Below are 20,501 nucleotides of genomic sequence, written 5' to 3' on the forward strand. Positions count from 1 at the left end.
GCTAAAGGTCCTTGTAGAGTTAAGATTACTTTTCCTTGTAGGCGTTTGTCTCTATTTATATTCGGAATGCCGAAAAATATTTGAATAAACATTGCAGACGTCGGTTAGTATTAAATTCCATGCCGTGTGCCCATTTTTGTGTGAGTATGATGATACATTTTAGAGAAAATGAGCATAGTTTGATTTGTAACATACAAAATCAGTGTCGTTTTCATATTAAATTAATACATGATATTGAATTTCACATACGCACAGTTTCTGCAATAGATAGCGCCCATGTTTAAGCGAAAATGGCAGTTATCAAGAAGGAAACGAGGTTAATGTACGCAGTAATTATACTCACCTGACAAATTTTAGTGTAGATGCACAATAACTAATTTTAATGTTGTTCGTTCAACAGTTTCGAAGACGAGGTTGCCCTAAAGTGTGTGGTTATTTTAAGCATATACTGCAAAATCACAAATACTCGCTGTGACCCCTTTCATTTTTAAATGAATTATGATGTTGATGTTACAAAATATTCATTCATAAAGAAAATTTTTAACAGTTAATAATATTGTGTCTCTTTCTTTGAAGAAAATATATACTTTGGACATTTAATATAGGGTTTGTAACTGTCTTTCCGCCTGTTTTATCTGCTGCAAAATTACTGAACGGACATTGACAAAATTTGTGGCATTAAAATCCATAAATTTTATCTTAATGATTTTCTGACATTTTCCTTATATAACGGAAGAGAGGAAAGACATTTATGAATCTGCGCAGCTCGGTATAATACGTGTATGTGGAGGAGCTGTTTGGCTCTGTTGTAAATGTATGTGCAGTAAATGGGCATCACGTGTAATGATTTTGCCACATCGCAAAGAACACTTTTGAATATATACACTTATTTTCCACTCGCTTCTTAGGGCTGTGCACGTCTGGATTTTAGTTTTTGGATCTGATTTGCTTCCTTACCTTCAAACTCTCTTCCTGTTTGCAGGGATGCCTTAGTGGTGAGTGTCTTGGACACAGTGACCAGCATCATCTCCGGAATGGTCACATTCTCCATCCTAGGGGCCATGGCTCATGACCTTCAAGTGCCTATAGAACAAGTGGTGAAGGAGGGACCCGGATTGGCCTTTGTTGCTTATCCGGAGGCTCTACTTCGACTCCCGGTACCTCAACTTTGGTCCATCTTATTCTTCCTCATGCTGTTTGTACTCGGATTGGATAGTGAAGTGAGTTTCTAGCATTCAACTTCAAACCTTTTCCTGTGGCGAAACACCTCTGAACCAGTGCCAGTCCGCGCCACTTCCTTACCCATGTCTCTGTTCTTCATTACTTGATGCATTGATCAACAGAATCAGTAGCGGCCTTCGTGGTCTAGAGGTAACGTTCCCACCTCATGACTCCTAGTACGCGGGTTCAAATACCCGGCGGAGGTCGTCGAATTTTTAAGGGCGGAAAAATTCAGGGAACAAGTCCTCCGGGAGGGGCTTTAAGACGTGGGTCCCGTGTCGTAGCTTTACGGCATGTTAAAGAACCTCATATCTCCAAAGGAGGTCACTGAGCCAAAGTTGCGGACGTTTCCCGCCCAACAGCAGTCACTAATACCTCCGGTAGATGGGGGGAAGCATTATAGATACTTCTCAGTCAGTAGAGCCGGTCTCGCTGGCTGGGCGGGACTGATGGTAAGCACCAATACCGGTAGGATATAGAGACTGGTAGAAATCATAGAGGGAAGCACAATGGACCACTACAGGTCTAAGTGCATGGGGAAACCCACCCTCTCTAATAACTAACTAACTACAGAATCAGTGGTCCCTTGATGTGGATGATTGAATAGGATAGGCTGATTAATATGTAAATGTGTTGATATCTGCTACTCTGAAGATAGAGATGGCAAATCCTTCCGAAACGCCGGTAGCAATCTACGAGACTGCATGGCGTTACATCCAATAAGGCCGTAATCTTCGTATTGATTGGTTTATATGAAAATGTATTTACTGTTGGAATGAAATGTGCTTCGATTGTATGATGAATGTACGAATTCGTTCTATTTATTAACTAAGGATGTGGATAACTAACTTCATTCAGATAATCCCTTCTTGAGAAGCCGCCATTTATGCAGCTACTCAAAAAATTCCCAGCATTTTATGGAACCTGAAAGTTCATTACCGTGTTCACAAGAGCCCTCCACTGGTCCGTGTCCTGAGGCAGATCAATCCAGTCCATAGCGCCCCATCCCATCTCTTTAAGATCCATTGTAATATTGTCTACGTCTTGGTCTTCCTAGCGGTCTCTTTACTTCTGGATTTCCCATCAATATGCTATATGCATTCATCTTCTCACCATTCGTGCTACATTCCCTGTCCATCTCATCCTCCTTGACTTGTTCATTGTAATTATACTTGGTGAAGAGAACAAGTTATGAAGCTCCTCATTATGCAATTTTCTCCAACCTCCTGTCACTTCATCTCTCTTCGGTCCAAATACACACCAAATATAGCACCCTGTTCTCAAACACAATCAGTCTATATTCCTCCCTTAATGTCAGAGACAAAGTTTAACACCCATACAGAACGACAGGCAAAATTATAATTTTTGTATATTCTAATTTTTATGTTTTTAGGCAGCAGACGAGAAGACAAAATGTTGTGAACTGAATAGTAGCAAACATTACCCGAGTTCAATGCCCTCTTAATTTCCTGTTGAATCAATTTTTGATTTCTTACATTCGTTTACAAATACTTGAACTGTGACAAGTTTTCAAAAGGATCCTTTAGCTCTCTTTATGTCATGAATTTGTCCCGAAGTCTGCTGACGAGACAGCAACATATGCTTTGTTTTCTCTGTGTTTGCTTCAAGATGAGCCTTCTTCCTAGCATTAATTAAACTTTCTGTGTTTCTCTTTATGCTATCTGCATTATCACCCAGTAGATTCATGTCGTCAGCATAGACCAGCAGCTGATGTGTCCCGTTTAGTTTCAGTTTAGGACATGGCTACACTGAGTAATTGTTAAATGCGTAGATGTGCTGAGTAATGCTTGACTCTATGTACTGATGGCTGTATTGTTTGTTCAATGTTTGCATGTACTATTAATTGCCGAATGACTATTGATCGATGGATGAATGTGTTTATGTACTGATTTATTCAGAAACAAACTAATGGATTTCTAGACCAGTACATGAGGGAGGGTATTGGTGATGGGTACATGGGTCTACACGGAAATCGCTCGGCTTATCACACTGTCTGCCATTTCAGTGCAAATTTAGTGCTTATATAAAATTGTTTTTCTCTTGTGAAACTGTTATTTTTAAATCAGTATGTTATCAGTGCGGATTGATTTGTTGTTGGGAGTATTTCTACAAGTATGTTAGCATGTGATGGGTAACGTCATCAACAGATGTTTCACATTCCTTTGTACTGAAACTTCCAGTGCATGATGATGTCATAAGTTACGTCATAACACGATTTATGACTATTCAGTGACGTCATCCTCCTGAATAAGAAACTATACGTGTATAGTTCAAATATACTTCATATTTCCTACTTTATCTTTCTTTATGTAAAGGAATTTTCTTAGTTGAACGGGTTATGTAGCGTGGATTAGTAGCAGGATTAATGATGAACTGGAGGAGGATATCGTAGTAAGGGATAAAGGTCTCATAATAATCTAGTAGAGAATTTATCTGGAATGACTTGATAGAGCCACGAGATATACGTATATTTAGAGACGTTTAAGAGGAGACTGTCTGCACCTTCAGGGCCCCTCTCTGAACCCTAAATATGGAGGCACAATATTGTAATCTTTATAGTCATAATTATGAAAAATCCAAACTCTCACAAAGAACATATTTTTATCGAACCTACTATTGTGCCCTTGCTACTATACGAATAATCTCGTATGTACCACTTCATTTGTCCCTCGCTAAGGATCCAACAAACATTAATTTAATTTTTTTTATTGCTAGTGAGGTCATTGGATTTTTTTTTCAGTTGACCTAATCCTTCCAGCCACACTAGGCCCTGAGGTTTACTCAGCCCCTAACAGAAATGAGTACCAGGAATTATTTAAATAATTTTCCTGGGGAGTAAAGCGCGGCCGGCGCGTAGGGCTGACAACCTTACCGCCATCTCTGAGCCGAATGTCTAGATAATGTGGGAACCTCAACGTCTCACAACCCTATGACCCTATGGGCCTTCACGGCCTGGTACAGGGATAGCTTTATTTTTTAGTGGGGTGGGACTAAGTCCCTTGTACTGCGGCCACTTCTGGCCTATTGTACCAGCCCCAGACGATAGGTGAGGGTGATTGTGGAGCAATTGGTGGAATGAAGATTGGCAGGGGAAACCGAAGTACTCGGAGAAAACCTGCCCCAGCGCCACTTTGTCCACCACAAATCCCACTTGACCAGACCCGGGATTGAAGCCGGGCCGCCGCGGTGGGAAGCCAGCGACTAACCGCTTGAGCTATGGCGCGGCCCCTCTAACACACTTTATGGGCTCAGACAACATTTCTCGTGAAGAAGGCAAACCATATTTTACAGTGGGCCTATATAGAGTGATCAATATTCAGTTCATAAAGCAGGAAATTATGCTAAATTTGTACACTGCACACTTACTGAGAAGTACAAATTTTCATGAACTTTTTTTTTTTCGTTTTCCTGTACTCGAAAAAATACCCTCCACCTCTTTTGTGGACAGACTCAGCTCCTTGTCATTAATAAGAGGAAAGTTCCTTTTCAGCTAAATTTCAAGAAGAATTTTTGGACCAAATTTGTTTATTTTCAAGAAAACCATTGCAGGCGAAACTATTGTTTCTAATTTACCTTCTTGTGATAAGGAATTTCCACTGATTCGAGGTAATCTTATATTAGCTTTCACTCTTATATTCTTGGTATTGCATTTATATAAATAAAGGCCTAATTATAATGAAGATGTCGTTTATCACGGTCTTACTGTATAAACCCACTTCTCTGCATCCCATTAAGAGCAGTACAAGGCAATTTGGACCAGGTACGCATCAGTCCCTGCTTCAAGTGCGACTCCTAAGGGTATATAACCTTTAGTCCCAGTGCAGAAGGAAGTTAATCACTTCCCTCTACCTCAGAACCTGTAATGTAGACTATGCAACCATTCTCATGCGCCGGGTAAAAGTAACGTCATATTCCAAGCACCACTCCGTGGAGGCGTAAAGGTGCTCTATATGTACAGTTGCGTGCATTATACATTTCGACAGTAGATAAGGTGAATGATCAGCTTAAAGTTTCGGCTGATTTATCCCTCTATAATGTACTTATAATCTATTTTTGCTCTTCCGTCTAAAATGCAACAAATTAATAACACTGATTCGCATTTAATGCATACAGTGATCGTTAAAAGTATAAAAAATACAGTAAGTAAAGCTATCCCTTTACCAGGCCTGTACCGTGTAGGCCCTTAGGGTTGTGAGACGTTGAAGGTCCCACATTTTCTAGACAGTCGGCTCAAAGATGGCGGTAAAGTTGTCAGCCTTACGCGCCGGCCGCTGTTTACTCCCCAGGAAAATTATTTAATTAATTTAATTAATTCCTGTTACTCATTTCTGGTAGAGGCTGAGTAAACCCCAGGGCCTAATGCGGCTGGAAGGATTAGGTCAACTGAAAAAATCCAATGACCTCATCGGGACTTTAACCCGCCACCTTGAGGCTTGTAGCATAACCCCTCAACCAACTACGCTACCGTGTTAAAAGTATAACATGTTTTTAAAATTATGAAGACAGTAAAATATTAAAATATATATGCATTATCACAATGCTACATGTTTCGGCCATATAAGGCCATCTTCAGGCAACACTTTCTTAAGGAGTATAATGCACTGCGCACTAGTCGAATAGCATTCTTTCAGTTACGTCGTTGATGTTTTCGTGCTTTTTTTAAATGCGGCTGTTTCTGTATTTTGTTGGTGTGTTGTTTCCTTGGTTGTATTTATCAAGTGTCCCTTTGCGTTCTCTGCACGTTATAAATATAATATTTATAATGAGAGTTGGAATTTTTTGTCGCACCAAGATACGGAAAAGTGATGGTTGATTCTTGGACAGTGTTACGGTATTATTAAAAATGTGTCGAAAGAGCTGGAAAGAGTAGAGTAGAGTGAGTAGAGAAATATTTGAATAGAGATCAAGGTCTGTTTGAAGCTGATATCACTGCTTTCGTCTACAGAGACTGAATAAAGCTATGAAAATATTTGGTCAGAATAAGTGATGACTAAGCCAAGATTCGAATCCTGTACCTGACGACTGCCTACAGGTTGAGGGCATTTGCATCATATGAACTTGCCGGTCGTTGCAGGAATCAAACTAACGCAACAATACACAATAAAAATTCAATGCTGTGTGGGGTGGGGTATTTGTTTTTACTCTACGTTTCATAGAATAGATTCTTAAAATGACGTATTTATTTATAGTTTTAGTTGTGAGATATATTTTGTTTATCGAATCCCAGAAAAAATGGTGCTTATAAACCGTTAATATAAATTATTGATTTGAATTTATGTTCTGCAGCTCGCCAAACCAACAAGACTCGTAGCGGTAGGTGGCAGCACTTTCAAGCCCTGTTTCCAGGACCGCACTAAAGGGAATCTCTGAATAGTCATTTAATTGGTTCAACTTAACATTCACGAAGCCATGTCCACAGAATCATTTACTGTCTTATCTCAGGCTCTGATGGAGGGATTGATCATGTTCAGGACAGAGACAAAAGAGGGAATTTTGTTTTAGCTGTGATGAACTTACGATTCCTTCTTCATGTGACTGTGGAGGTGTATGCTGTAGTCGAAACGTTAATATGTGTTCAGTGTGTTTGCAGTTCGCGTTGCTGGAAAACGTCCTCACTAGCGTCTCCGACGAGTTCACGGTTCTTCGCAACCACAAACTAACTTTCTGTATATCTATCGCCGTGGTCTGCTACCTGGTGGGACTTTCCTGCGTTACTTATGTGAGTAATTCTCCCTGTCGCTAATCCTTACATCGCTTATTCTTGAGTTCTTCGATCTGCATGTGATCCTGGCATTATTCCAGTAATTATGTTAATTTCCAGATGTTACATCAGTTTTTTTAATTCGCATAATGGGGGGATGGAGTCCACTTGGGTCCACTCGGCACGGCGGCCACTGATTGACCTATTGTACCTGCCCCGGGTAATTATGACGATGGAGAATTTGGTGGAATGAAGATTGGCAGGGGAAACCGAAGTATTCGGAAGAAACCTACCCCAGCGCCACTTTGTCCACCACAAATCCCACTTGACCAGACCCGGGTTTGCGAAGCCAGCGACTAACCGCTTGAGCTATGGCGCGTACCCTGTTACATCAGTTACTCTTGTGTTTCTAGCTGCCTGTAATTTATGTTTCCGTCTTCAGAATTTATTTCTATCTATTCCCAATCCTGTGTTACTTTCTTCAGAAATTCTATCTATTCTTAATCCTGTGGTACTTCATTCATAAATTATGTCTGTTTTAATCCTGCATCATTTTCTTCATAAATTATTTATATTATTATTATATTATTATATATATTATATTATTATTTATAAATTATTTCTAATGTCTGATTTTCTTCAGAAATCCTATATATTTTTGATCCAGTGTTACTTTCTACAAATATCAGTTTTTAATCTTACGTTTCTTATGCTTTATAGGGTTACAATTTTATTAGTAATAAAGTAATTTAGGAATATGTGGAGGTGTTGAAATATACTGGTGCACTTGAATACGTATTACCAATACTTCACAACAAAGAACGTTAAATACGCCAACTGCTGAATGTTAAGTGTCAAGAGAAAGAGTCGTTACAGTTTTGTCTCTAAATAGTTGTGCATTTTTAGACCTGACGCCCTGAAATTTGGTAGAAAATTATCAACGTTACGGACAAACATACTGCCTCCAGCTTCTTCCCTGGAAGTATTAGGTTCTTTCGAAACGTCAGTAAATTTCAATCGGAATACACGGCGTCACATTCAACAAGACAGTAATTTCCATGTGCCATGAGAATCTCAAATGTTATACAATTTTTTATGTGATTAACGAATGATAAGAAAAATGTTATAAAATACAGTGAAACCTCACTAATTTGGAATTCGCAATAATTCGGGCTCTTTTGCTCATTACGACCTTGATGATCACATTGCCGCTGCCTGAAATATTTCAAGACCCCCATCAAAACTCAGAGTTTTACATTTTATGGCAAGTAAATTTATTTCATGATATGCAACATAATACTCAGACTTACTGGGGTTTAGGACTTTGTCAATCGTCCGGTATTCTAGAAACTAGAAAACACAGCGTTTCAGAAACTCGATCTGTTTCCGTCCTCAGGTGAGAGGGGTGGGGGAGACACATACTCTGTTGGGTCCCTCAGTCACTGGACGATGGACAAAGTCTGAAAACTCAGTATATCTGAGTGTCATACACCATCGTCAGAACATTTTAGAATCTATTGGTATCCAAGCTAAGTTTCGAAATAAAATTGCATTGTATAAATACATACGTGAAGTCCATTTTATAACTTACCTGAACACATTTTCATCGGCACTTCTGTATTTCAGACTTTCAGTAATTTGGACAAGGGTTCTCTTCCAACTAGTCCGTCTTAGTGAGGTCTTACTGTAATGCTAAAAATCCATGAGTTGTTTCCTTAAAAAATAAGGACTGATATTACACTTAAGGAAAAATTGTGAGTGGATGCTGCAATCATCCAGTTAATCTGTTTAATTTGTTGCTAAGAGAAAACGGATATGTAGAATGACGTCTTCTGGGATGTGGCTGCAGCCACCTGCACACGCTGGTTCCTCACTCGCGGACTTTTCTACCCTGAAGATGGAGGTGATACGTTCCTACGAAACGTCGATTTACACTAGATCTACGTGGAGCCACATCCCAGAAGACGGCATTGTTCATAGTCACAGCCGTGAAAACCTCATATCTTACAAGACGGAAGTGTGTTTCAACATGCCCCTTCTGGGGTCCCGTTATCTTCTGCTGCAGGGTGGCAACTATGTTCTCACGCTTATGGACGTGTATGGAGGTGGAATTGCAGTGCTCTTCATTGCCATTGCAGAATGCATCAGCTTGCTATGGATCTATGGTAAACCTTCGTGTCTAGATTTAGAAGAGGTTTGCAACTAAGTATGAAATATTTTTATATTACCGATGGCCGAAACTGAGGACGTACAAAATATTTCGACCTCATTATTATTATTATTATTATTATTATTATTGGAGGGGGTGGGTTTCCCCATGCACCGCGACTAATATTCTATTGTACGTCCCCTTTTGATATTCTACCAGTCTCCATACCTTGCCGTTACTGGTGTTCGCTATCAGCACCGTTCAGCCAGCGAGGCTGGCTGTGGTACCCGATGCTTCCCAGTCTACCGGAGGCATTGGAAACTACTTGGTCGGGAAACTTTTTACCTAATTTTGCTCAGAGCTCTCCTAAAGACATGAGGTTCTTTTACGTGCCTTAAAGTTACGACACGGGACCCACGGCTTAAAGTCCCTCCCGGAGGACTTGTTCCCTGAATTTTTCCGCCCTTAAAAATTCCACGATCTCCGCCGGGTTTGAACCCGCGTACCTTGAGTCATGGGTGGGAACGTTACCCCTAGACTACGGAGGCCGCTTTTTCGACCTCCTGCCTTACTATAAACATTTTCTTAATATGTTATATGATACAGGCCAGTACTCCGTTTCATTGTTTTAATTTCCTACTATTACTCGTAATAGAACCAGCATCATGACCTGACCACTTCTGATGTAAGCACAGTGAAGAATTCTGAAGTGTTGTATAGTAGTAGATCATAGAAAAACACGCAGTGTTTGTTAAGGTAATTGCCTTATGAATTACAGTACGGCCGCTAAAATGTAAACCACCTGAGATACTTTCTTCTTATTATTCTCCTCTTCCTCCTCCTCCTCCTAATTCTTCTTCTTCTACTTCTACTTGTTCTTCTGCGGCCGCTACAGTCCATGGTGAACCGTGGCCTCTTCTACGATTGCTCTCCACTGGTCCCGATCCTGAGACTTTCGTCTCCGATTTCTAAGGGCCATTGTCTTAAAATCTGTTTCAACTGAATTCAACCATCTGATAGCAGTTCTGCCTACTCGTCGAGTGCCCTTTGGTTTATGCAGAAGTTCTGCTACTGCTTTCTAAAACCTCGTCCCAACCATTTCAACCACCCTACTTTGATCACTTTCACTATATCTGGTTCATTATATAATTTAAAATTTAATGGTTATACCTTGATCTCCACATTCCATTTTCCTTAATTGGGCCACAATTTCTTCTTAATCTCCTTCTTTTAATGATTCGGAGCATATTTTCTTCTTGCCTTTTGAGGAGCCAGCTTTCACTTCCTTACGTAAGTATGGGACTTACTGCTTCTTATACAATGCACATTTGTCTGTGTCCATAAACATAGTGAGCTTAATTGTTTCTGTAGATATCTGCATTACAAACTATATACTTTTCAATATGCAGATACAAATATCCGCTGGGCAGTGATAACGTTTGTAAGCGCGCGAATAAGAGTTGTAGCCGTGAAGTGTAAGAACTTTTGTTGAAGTTAAACGTTGCTGGGTTGGCAGTGTTTAGAAACCAGCCGCTGAAGTTATGTCGTACAGATGCTGCTTAGTACAATGGAGTTATTGTATTCTTAGTTATTTGTTAAGTGTCGTGTGAGATAAAGTGATGAGCTATACGTAATATTTATTAATTTTTTTCTGTAAAGTGTTTCGACTACTTCGTCACCTTTTTTTTTAACAGGAGGAAACAGTTAACACATATTCTGGGGAATGGAACAATATTCTTGTGAATTCAGGAGAACCCATCACATGACTGTTCAGTTATTCACTCACTCATGGAGCTGAGCCCTTCTTGAGAAGCCGCCAAATGTGCAGCCACTCAAGAATATCCCAGTATTTTTTGGAGCCCGAAGGTTCATTACCGCGTTCAAAAGAGCCCTCCACTGGTCCCTATCTGAGCCATATCAATCCAATCAATACTATCGCATCCTATCTCTCTAAGATGCATTTTAATATTGTCTACGCCTTGGTCTTCCCAGTGGTCTCTTTCCTTCTGGCTTTCCCACCAATATCCTATACGCATTCCTCGTCTCCCCCATTCGCGCTACACGACCTTCCCACCTCATCCTCCTTGACTTGATCATTGTAATTATACTTGGAGAAGAGTACAAGTTATGAAGCTCCTCATTTTTTTATTGCTGTTAAGTTATTAAGGGAATAAAATGAAGTACTTAGTTCGTGAAGATATGACGTTGGTTTGTTTCGCAGGTTTGTCCAATATCTGTGACGATATGCATTTCATGCTTGGAAAACGGCCAGAAATCTACTGGAGAGTTACATGGGCTCTTTTCGCCCCTGTCATCCTCGCGGTAATTATTATTAGTGTATTCTAGCATATTTATCGACAGTCTTCCAAACTCAGAGTTTATGCAACTTTAAATTAGGTTACAAGATGATCATATTGTTTCTTATAATATTTAATGGTGCTATGCCAATTGTAGAGGCTATATAGTGTCGAATCTTGCAGACAGTAACACAGTTCAGTCAACAATGCAACTGTTTTTATTCTTTCCCTTTCATTTTTCCTTTCACGACATGTTTCGGCCCAAATCGGCGGAGTATAATATTTTTTTTTTTTGGAAAACTGACACTTGATGATGGCCGACTGGGGCCGAAACATGTTATGAAAGGGAAAGAATGAAAATAGTTTCGTTGTTGACGGAGCTGTGTTACTGTAAGAGCTATAGTAATGCATCAGGGTACTTAAATACAATATATAGTATCAAATCAATTGGGAGGTAATTTTATGTAATGTAACAGATCCATTTTCCTTCCAGGTAATATTTATCATATCTCTAGTAAAGTTTAAGCCTCTAGGGGATGAAACGTACGACTATCCCGACTGGGCTGATGCAGTCGGTTGGTGCCTAGGATGTCTTTCAATGGCCCAGATACCATTTTGGGCTATAGTCAACATCTTCCAGCAGAAAGGCTCGTCACTGAAAGACGTGAGTATTCACTTAGCGACATCGGACAATGAGCCATTCAGGGTCTTCATTTGAGGTTTCAGGCTTATCACACCCCACAGGCTTGTAGATTGTTTCTGAAGGACATAATGCCTCCATCTTAAGCATAGAAGTATTCGACCCTGATTATAACAATCTTATAATGACAACCTGAAATTCTATTCCTCCATAGGCTGTAAGATCGAACTAATTTATAAGTTAGACATTTCGAACGCGTATTTATACATAGGCATATTCATGTAATCGAGCATCAAAACATTTGCTGGAGTGCGAAGTTTGTTACTATGTACGTACAGTCTACTATAGAAGGCAGATATTGCCCTCATAACTTCTAATATGTAAGTTACTTAGAATCATAATAGCAGTCAGTATAGTTATTTATTTGTGGTTTATTTAACAACGCTATCCATGTCTCAGTTAAATAATAAATATGATTATTTAATGAGGAGTATTGTAGAGAGGACGTGGTCTAATTTCTGATAGTATTGTCACGTATAGACGGTCACGGTAGCCGAGCGGTCTAGGGCATGCACTGTCTTCGCTCGCTTGGAAGCCGGGATCGTGTGTTCGAATCCCACACAAGGCATAGATTTTTGGTGTTCGTGTGTTCTCGCTTTTCTGTGTTTGTGTACAGGTAGAGGCCTTGCGATGAGCTGATCACCCGCCCAAGGAATCCTACCGAATGTCTAAGATCTACGAGTAGTAAACCGAAGTGAAACGGAGAGTTTCATGGAGGTAGGCCAAGCCCCAAATTGGGGCTGTAGCGCAAAAGGGGAAAAAATTGTTACGTATTTATGGGCATGACTAATAAGGAGTTTGGATTGGCTGATTGGATTTATTGATCATTCTTTTACAATCACTTGTAATCACAATAACTTATAATAACTCACAACCAAAGACTGCCTAGCACTCGCTCCAATTTGCTCTGAACTACGGCCGACTGCATTCTGTTCTGTCTTCCACTGATCTGAACTCAATTCTGTTCCCTTATACATCGTGTCCTTATCCAATGAAATGCTTGTTGCTCACCCGTATCCACTGAAACGTGTTCCGTAACGAGTTGGTTTCCAAAGAATCCATCTCCACGGAAACGTGCTTGTCAACTCGTCCCCTAGCAATGAGTCTAAATGTCACAGTATCCTGGCGTTTAGCAGGAGAGATTGAGGAAAAAAAAAAAAAGAAAATCCTCAGTCAGAATAACCATTGCCCCGACCGAGACTCGAACTGATCACGCCACAAATATGAGTACAATTCTGAACCACTCCACTCAGTAAGGTTCAATGCAAGTCCGTTCTCTGATCCCGAGCCCGGCTGGTATCCTAGACTGTCACTGAGATCGTATTCCATCTGCTTCACAGAAATTTCTACTTTCTACGAAACCCACAGAGGACTGGGGACCGTCGGACCTCAACCTCCGTGAATCCTGGCTGCAATTCAAACGGAAGGGGCACCCCAATATTCAGCTCAATTCGATAGGTGAGTTACAAATATTGCAGATGGCCGTGTGGAGCACGTAACAAACAAGTCCTTTACCAAATTTTCTATCAGTAAGAATTCATATCCCAGAGCTACGTGCTCAGTTGTCTGTTATCCATACGAAACAACATCACCAGGGGGCGCTCCCCCTTGGGTATAACAGCGGCTGAAGCGTGAAACTGACACTCAACTATCGAGCACTATATGACGTGAATGTCCACCTCCACGCACCCACACGCCTGCAAAATACGGTCTCCAGCATAGCTATACCTTTACAGTATATATTTCTGCGTCATAACCTCTGTTGGACAAACACCACGTCATGATTACACGACCCTAGAAATATTTCCGGGATCGAATGAAATTCTGACCTGCAATATACCGCTATCTCTCATATACTCGTATTCTTGAGCATCTTGTATTTAATATCGGAAATTCGGCAAATTTATTTTCATTTACTGAAACACGCTGATGGAAACGAATTATGTTTTATGGATTTTACCACATTTCCCTGGTACTCATTTCTGTTAGAGGCTGAGTCGACCCCAGGGCCATAGTGCGGCTGGAAGGATTAGGTAAATTGAAAAGAATCCAATGACCTCATCGAGACTTGAACCCGCGACCTTCCGGCTTGTAGCATAGTGCCTCAACCAACTATTCTTGGATATAAAGGGCGGCCGGCGCGTAGGACTTACAACCTTGCCGCCATCTATGAGGCGATTTTCTAGAAAATGTGGGAGCCTCGACGTCTCACAACCCTATGGGCCTCCACGGCCTGTTACAGGGATAGCTTTACTTTTACCACATTTCCCTGCACGATTTACCAGTCGTATGATCGGAAAATGCAGCGAGGCGCCCAAATGGGTACTTGGGAGTTATGACTAGTGCAGCTTCTCCGGAACCCCAGACTTCTCTGGGCACCAACTCCTTCAGCACTAAGGTGAATTTCAGATGATATTTTCATCTAGACGTGCATAACAGACAGATTGTAGAAAAGTATTTTATAGAGAGGCCTGTGTTTACATAAGATTATTACAAATGAAATATGCTATATGAGAGTTTGTTTTGAGAAAACTAATTGAGTTATAACATTTTATTAGTGTGAATTCAAACAGTATTTGTTATCTCAGTTTTCTTTTTATAAGTTTACAATTTATTTCAGATTAAGGACACGCCGGGCATGGCACTGAGGAGATGTGTCTCCTGAAGGGTGCGTGGGTGTGGCAGCCCTAAACTGTGGCTCCCAAGATCTCCAAATCTTAACTCTTACATATTCTTTTCTATTGGGTTATCTGAAAGACGTCAGAGCGCCGTATTTACCAACAGAACGCGATCGATCTGAAAAATCGAATCTGAGAAGTAGTAGCAGCATTTTGAGAAACTTGAAACCAATTTCTACATCATTTCAATGTTCGAATTGCTTCTGAATATCATTTTGAGTTCCTCTGAAGCTAAATTCCAGTCGTTTCTTACTATTACACCTGTAGATACCAATACGCCTATAAATTCAAAATATTATTAATTTTTTCCCAAAAAATGACATTTTATACTTCTTTTATATAACTATAGTATAACTAATTCTTGCTGTGTTTTACTTGTGAAACAGAACACGCCAATTCAACTACATATACAGTGACTGTTCCGGAGGAGGAAACGTTCCATTGCCAAGGTAACAGCCACGGATCCCGCACGTGAAACTGAGGGAGCAGACTACCGTGTTGCATTGCTTCAGTGATTTTCGGAAGAGAGAAATAGCCCGATTTACGCATCGTTATTTTGTGTGTCCTGTTTTCATTCCCAGTGCACGCGCCTTCAGCTAGTCATGTACTTTTCTTTAATTTTATGAAGAAGTCCACAGACAAAACTGATAAATTAAAAGAGGGCATTTTATCCCCTGATATTTGATGTTACAGCCGTTGGCCCTGAACCAGACGAAGAGTCTGTGGACGACCCTACCCCCTCCCACTTCCCATCGGTCTCCATAGACATATAGCCTTTTCAATTTGAGGCCAAACAAATAATATTCAGAATAATTTTCATCGAGTGTCAACATTATAATAAATTAATGTTATTTAGTGTGAACCGGGTTGCCGAAATCAAGAAAGTTACCAGCTATTGGCTGGACCACCGGAGTTTGTTTGCAGGCGAGAACAATAATTTTTCTCTTCGCGACAACGTTCACATCAGCTCTGGATTCGACCCAGCCTCCTGCCTGATGGATTCCGCAGGTGAAAAGGCTCTAGTGTGAAGTGTGTAGTGTTGAGGTTAGGAATTTCTGCGACTTTATCTTCGTTCCTCCATACTTGTTCATGTAGTGCTTAAGCACAGGGGCAACTTTACCTTCTTTATTAACTCATCTGTCATGTTTATGTATTTAAATGACTTTTAGTTTAGCCTTTAAGCTACCCCAAATCAGATCAGAACATTCAACTTGACGTTAGAAAAATAATCGCGAAGTTATGTAACCGTCTTTTAACATCGAACCTGTAGAACATTCGTGTTAAGTCCGCACTTTCGCAAGTACCGTCTATATTGGGATATACATGTGAGTTAGTAGGTGACGTGGTATTACTTCCAGAAAAATAAAGAGTATTTATTTTTAAATTGGTGGAATTTAAGCCAGAAGTGTTGACGGTTCTCATACACCGTATGGACAACTCTCTGTCTGTCCTTCAGTCTATCTGTTAAGGGCAGCTTCATAAACAGGGGCGGCTTATAATACGAGTTTTGGATTGAATGACTGGATTTATTGCACTTTATAATTCACAACTGGATACTTACAGGCAATACAGTGCTATCGCTGATCTATACACTTTACAATTCACCATTACATTCCCACTAGTGGCCTCAGCCTTCACTAGTCATATCCAGGCAACGGATTAATAACACTCTCACTACAACTTCAGATCACATATGACGTCTTCTTTGCGCCTCCTAATTCCTTTCTTGCCATTTTTCTGCAACTGGCAATTCCGAAGACTCAACTCAATTCACTTCCTCTGCTCCCAAGTTCATATCCCGGCAGGCTGGCTTCCCGAAACTCGACTCTACTCTGTCAGCTTCTAAATACAACTAATTCTACGCTGCTGGACATTTCTTTTAACAACTTTGCACGGACCACGAGGAAAGCAGCCTCTGTTGTTAAGGAAGCGTGTTTACTGATCAGTTGCCTATCAGTGGACGTCTTGTTGTTGCGCACGTTTACTCCCGCGAGATTGTGTTTACCGAGTCGTTGCTTAGCAATGAGTCTACATGTCGAAATATTGTTGTAAACTGCTAAAATCTACTGACATCTGGTCCATTTTACAAACTTGAAAACTGCCGTCTGTTTATTGCCTGTGATAGTGATTACACTCTGCTGCCATCTGCTTGTATGTTCTTACGCTTCCGAATTGACGTTCCAATTACGCGCAATGCGCGATCTGCCAATCCAGTTAACTTCCATGTGCATTCGAGAGGGGACCGTGTGGCCTGGTATATCGTTACTTTGAAAAGGTTCATTGTCTCAGTCAGAACTGATTTGATTCTGTTCGCTCTTGCTCTGGCAGTTATTTTGTGCTGTCCAGTTAATGGCGTCATTTTCGATAGCATCTTACAGGTTTCGGTTTTCAGATTCTCCGAATACACACAATGACCCATGCCTGTGCATGGGTGTTAGGCCACATTCTTGAAGTGTCAAATTATGCATCTGTATCAGGCAGTGTCTGATGTCTTCCCAGCATACTGAATAGAATTCGTAGTATATTCCGTCTTCTTCTGACGTCTTATTTAAAGTTCCTTACTTCATAAATTCTGACAATTCTTTCTTCCGTCAGCGACGCTTCGAGAGCTTCTTACATGCCCATTCTTGTCTTCCTTTGAGTCTCCCTAAAATGTCCATTCTTTGATGATCTTTTATTGATTCGTAGAATTTCCTGTGAACGTGAACAAAGATGGTCGTCATACCTCTTCGAGATATTTATACTGTCACGTGACTTAAGGTCTATAGACGGGGTTTGGATTGGCAATTAGATTTATTGACCACTTACAGGTCGTAGCTACAACAATATTGCTGGTTCCCACACTAAGTATTCTCAGTCTCCTTGGCAACCGCTCTCCACAATGGTTATTCCTCTGCAGTGTTTTCACTAAACGTGTCCTGATAACGAATCTTAACAATGGAGATTCTTCAGCATACGTTGCCTACTGTTTAACACCCACAATTGGACCCTCAACTGCCCCGTAACGCCAAATATCTTCAAGATAACCCGTCGGCACGGACCACGCAGAAAACACAGCTTCTATTGTTGACGAGGCATTTTTACCGCACCGTTACATAGCAACGGGAGTTACTCGATTTTTGCTTGCCTGCTCGTTGCCGCGGGAATGTGTTTACCGGGTCATTGCGTAGCAATGAACGTCTATTCTGCTTTCACTATTCCGGTATAACGGAATCCTACCGGGCATTAAGGATGAGCTGCAGACTAGTGATGACAATAAATGTTTCAGTCACAACTTCTTTTGTGATCATGTGGTCAGCATAGATATGTATCAATATCTCATTCAGTTGCAGCTCCTGACTACATATATGTTAAACTGAAATCGCTGCCAGTTGAATCAACCGTTTTTTGTCGTTGTTGCTATTCAAAGAGTCTTAACGAATTTAAGCTTCGAGGATCTACGTTCTCAAGTTGAAATCAATGACAGGAGAGGCAGAGGAAGATTCGTGGCACAGCGGGCGAGTAAATAAAATTATTTTTGGAATTTATTTTCACCTCTGTGCCAGTGCACGTTACATCCTCCGCTGGACTCGTCCTGAAGTTGCTCCATTTTCAATTAATTCATTAAAAGTTTCCTTAGAGGACAGAAAGCCTACACATACTGTACAGGAGGAAGCGCCAACACTGCATCTGAGTGTAAAGTTTCCACTTGTAAACGTACAGCAAGAGCGGATCAAGTCTCAGTTAGAGAATCTGTAGGTTCTAGAAGGACATGTAAGTGTAGAGAAGATTGTAATGTGGCATGTTATTGTCTCAGGGATGAATATTTAGCAAACAGTCAACCGTTTTTTATTATTTTGTGCTGATAAGGAATTGAATAATTTTTGTATAGAATGCAAGTAGCTTTAGTAAAGAAATTCTTTACAAGGAATGTACATTCGCTTGTGTGAAGATTGTGAGAATTGTAACATAATTATATACTCCCTAAGCCAGGGGTATGTTGTCATTCCACACTCAGGAGGCAGATGAAATTTCGAAAGGATTATGGCCCTGACATTATGGCGAGGAACCAATTTGTATTTCCAGATAACTACGAATTTTTTCACGCTGACTGAGTATAGTTAACGGTTCTACCAAAAGACACCATTAATAATAATTAATTGAAACAAAATATTCTCAATCATGACCAGTGCCCTCAAGGTTCAGGTATGGACTCCGAATGACACAGAATTTAAAGTGGGCCCCAATCTGCGTTATCATGCATAATATGAAAACGGTAGACACGTGTGCTTGGGTCCCCAAATCTTGGATTTTTAAAAAATCATCTTTTTTCGGTTACCTTTTTGTGATACTGTATTTGGGAAAATTAAAATCGACTGAGGACCGCATCTGTGTGCCCGCCCTTTATCTAGGAGTTACAGAATAGCCCTGTATTGATGATGCTACAATTTTCAAGAAGAAAGGCTTATGTTTTGTGTGTTTAAAAGGTAACCGCTGTGAGAAATGATGGATGAATGACCTTTTGGATTTAATCTGAAATATCCAGAGTTAATAAACACACAAACTTGGTGTTGGAAGGAAATAAGAAATGCCCACATAATTTTCATTTTAAAATTCTAGGGAGAAATTCCTTAGGAAACTTTTAAATTTGTTATTAAGATAAATTTTGGGGACATCGGTTGTGAACGTGTAAACTGGTATGAATTTACTAAGGATAATGATTTTATGAAGAATGCCATGAACTTTCTGGTTCCATAACATTAAGTTTAATGGCTAGCTAAATACGTACAAATTTTTCAAGAAACATTGTGTACAATATTAATGAAAGATACATCTCAAAATTAAGGCCTAAGAATTTTCAACGCCTTTCTTTATACACAGTATCATCGACAAACAAAAATTATATGTTAATATTTTTTTTCATAATTATAAGGAAATATTATTAACCCTATGCGTGCTATGAACGAGAAAAATCGTCTTGAAACATGGTCTGACTGGATTTGGCAAGCAATACTGTCAGTCGAAATAAACTTTTACCTTCTTTGTATAGTTCGAGCGATATTTGAAAATACAAGCTTCGATGGAAACATACCAAACAAAATATTTAACAAAACATTCAAGGATTCAATTCTTTATTTAAGAGCTGCTTAATATACTTGACTGTTAAAAGAGTTTCAGCATAATTTTTGCTGCGAAGTAAAGTCGTGAGTGCTGTATTTGAGACAGTACGAAAGGAAATGTACCAAACTACTATCTCAAGCACGACTGCCCATTAGAATTTCAAGTTATAGTGCAACTATTGTAGACATAGCCGGGGACAAGCCGTAAACTGATTGGATCTGCTCTCTGGAAGGAGAATTGAATTCTGAAGATTAGTCAAAATGCTGACCCACACAAGATGTGTTTAGGTTTTGTGTTCGTAGAAAGTGTACTGTGCGGTGTGATTGCAATGTGACTACGGACGCAACCGGAGCAGCTGCAATACAAATCATGCTGGACAGCTTAGTTGTTTTCTCATTAAGGAAGAAAGAAAATAAAATTATTTGTGGATGTAAAGGTATTTTGTAATATGGCCTGGTCATTGAAGGCTGCTTCATTATAGATCACCTACGGTTCGTCTTTCTTTTCTTTTTTTTTTAAAGAAATTTACTAAAAATTCGAGTTTCGTGTAAATATACAAGGACTGTGGTTATTATAGTGCCGGTCACGGTAGCCGAGCGGTCTAAGGCATGCACTCTCTTCGCTCGCTCGTGGG

At 40.1% G+C, this 20,501-nt stretch overlaps 1 protein-coding gene across 1 annotated transcript in view; it reads left to right on the forward strand.

Moving 5' to 3' along the window:
- Window positions 1–20,501, forward strand: part of LOC111870083 (sodium-dependent proline transporter) — a 106,170-nt gene extending 85,669 nt beyond the window's left edge. The window contains exons 9-15 of the mRNA XM_023862066.2: window positions 983–1,220; window positions 6,833–6,961; window positions 9,009–9,108; window positions 11,314–11,414; window positions 11,883–12,053; window positions 13,430–13,547; window positions 15,154–20,501. Coding sequence (XP_023717834.1) covers window positions 983–1,220; window positions 6,833–6,961; window positions 9,009–9,108; window positions 11,314–11,414; window positions 11,883–12,053; window positions 13,430–13,547; window positions 15,154–15,242 — 946 coding nt within the window. The 3' untranslated portion in view covers window positions 15,243–20,501. The remainder of the gene's footprint in view (window positions 1–982; window positions 1,221–6,832; window positions 6,962–9,008; window positions 9,109–11,313; window positions 11,415–11,882; window positions 12,054–13,429; window positions 13,548–15,153) is intronic.

The sequence above is a fragment of the Cryptotermes secundus genome, unplaced genomic scaffold (assembly GCF_002891405.2).
Source record: "Cryptotermes secundus unplaced genomic scaffold, Csec_1.0 scaffold355, whole genome shotgun sequence".
Taxonomy (NCBI): domain Eukaryota; kingdom Metazoa; phylum Arthropoda; class Insecta; order Blattodea; family Kalotermitidae; genus Cryptotermes; species Cryptotermes secundus.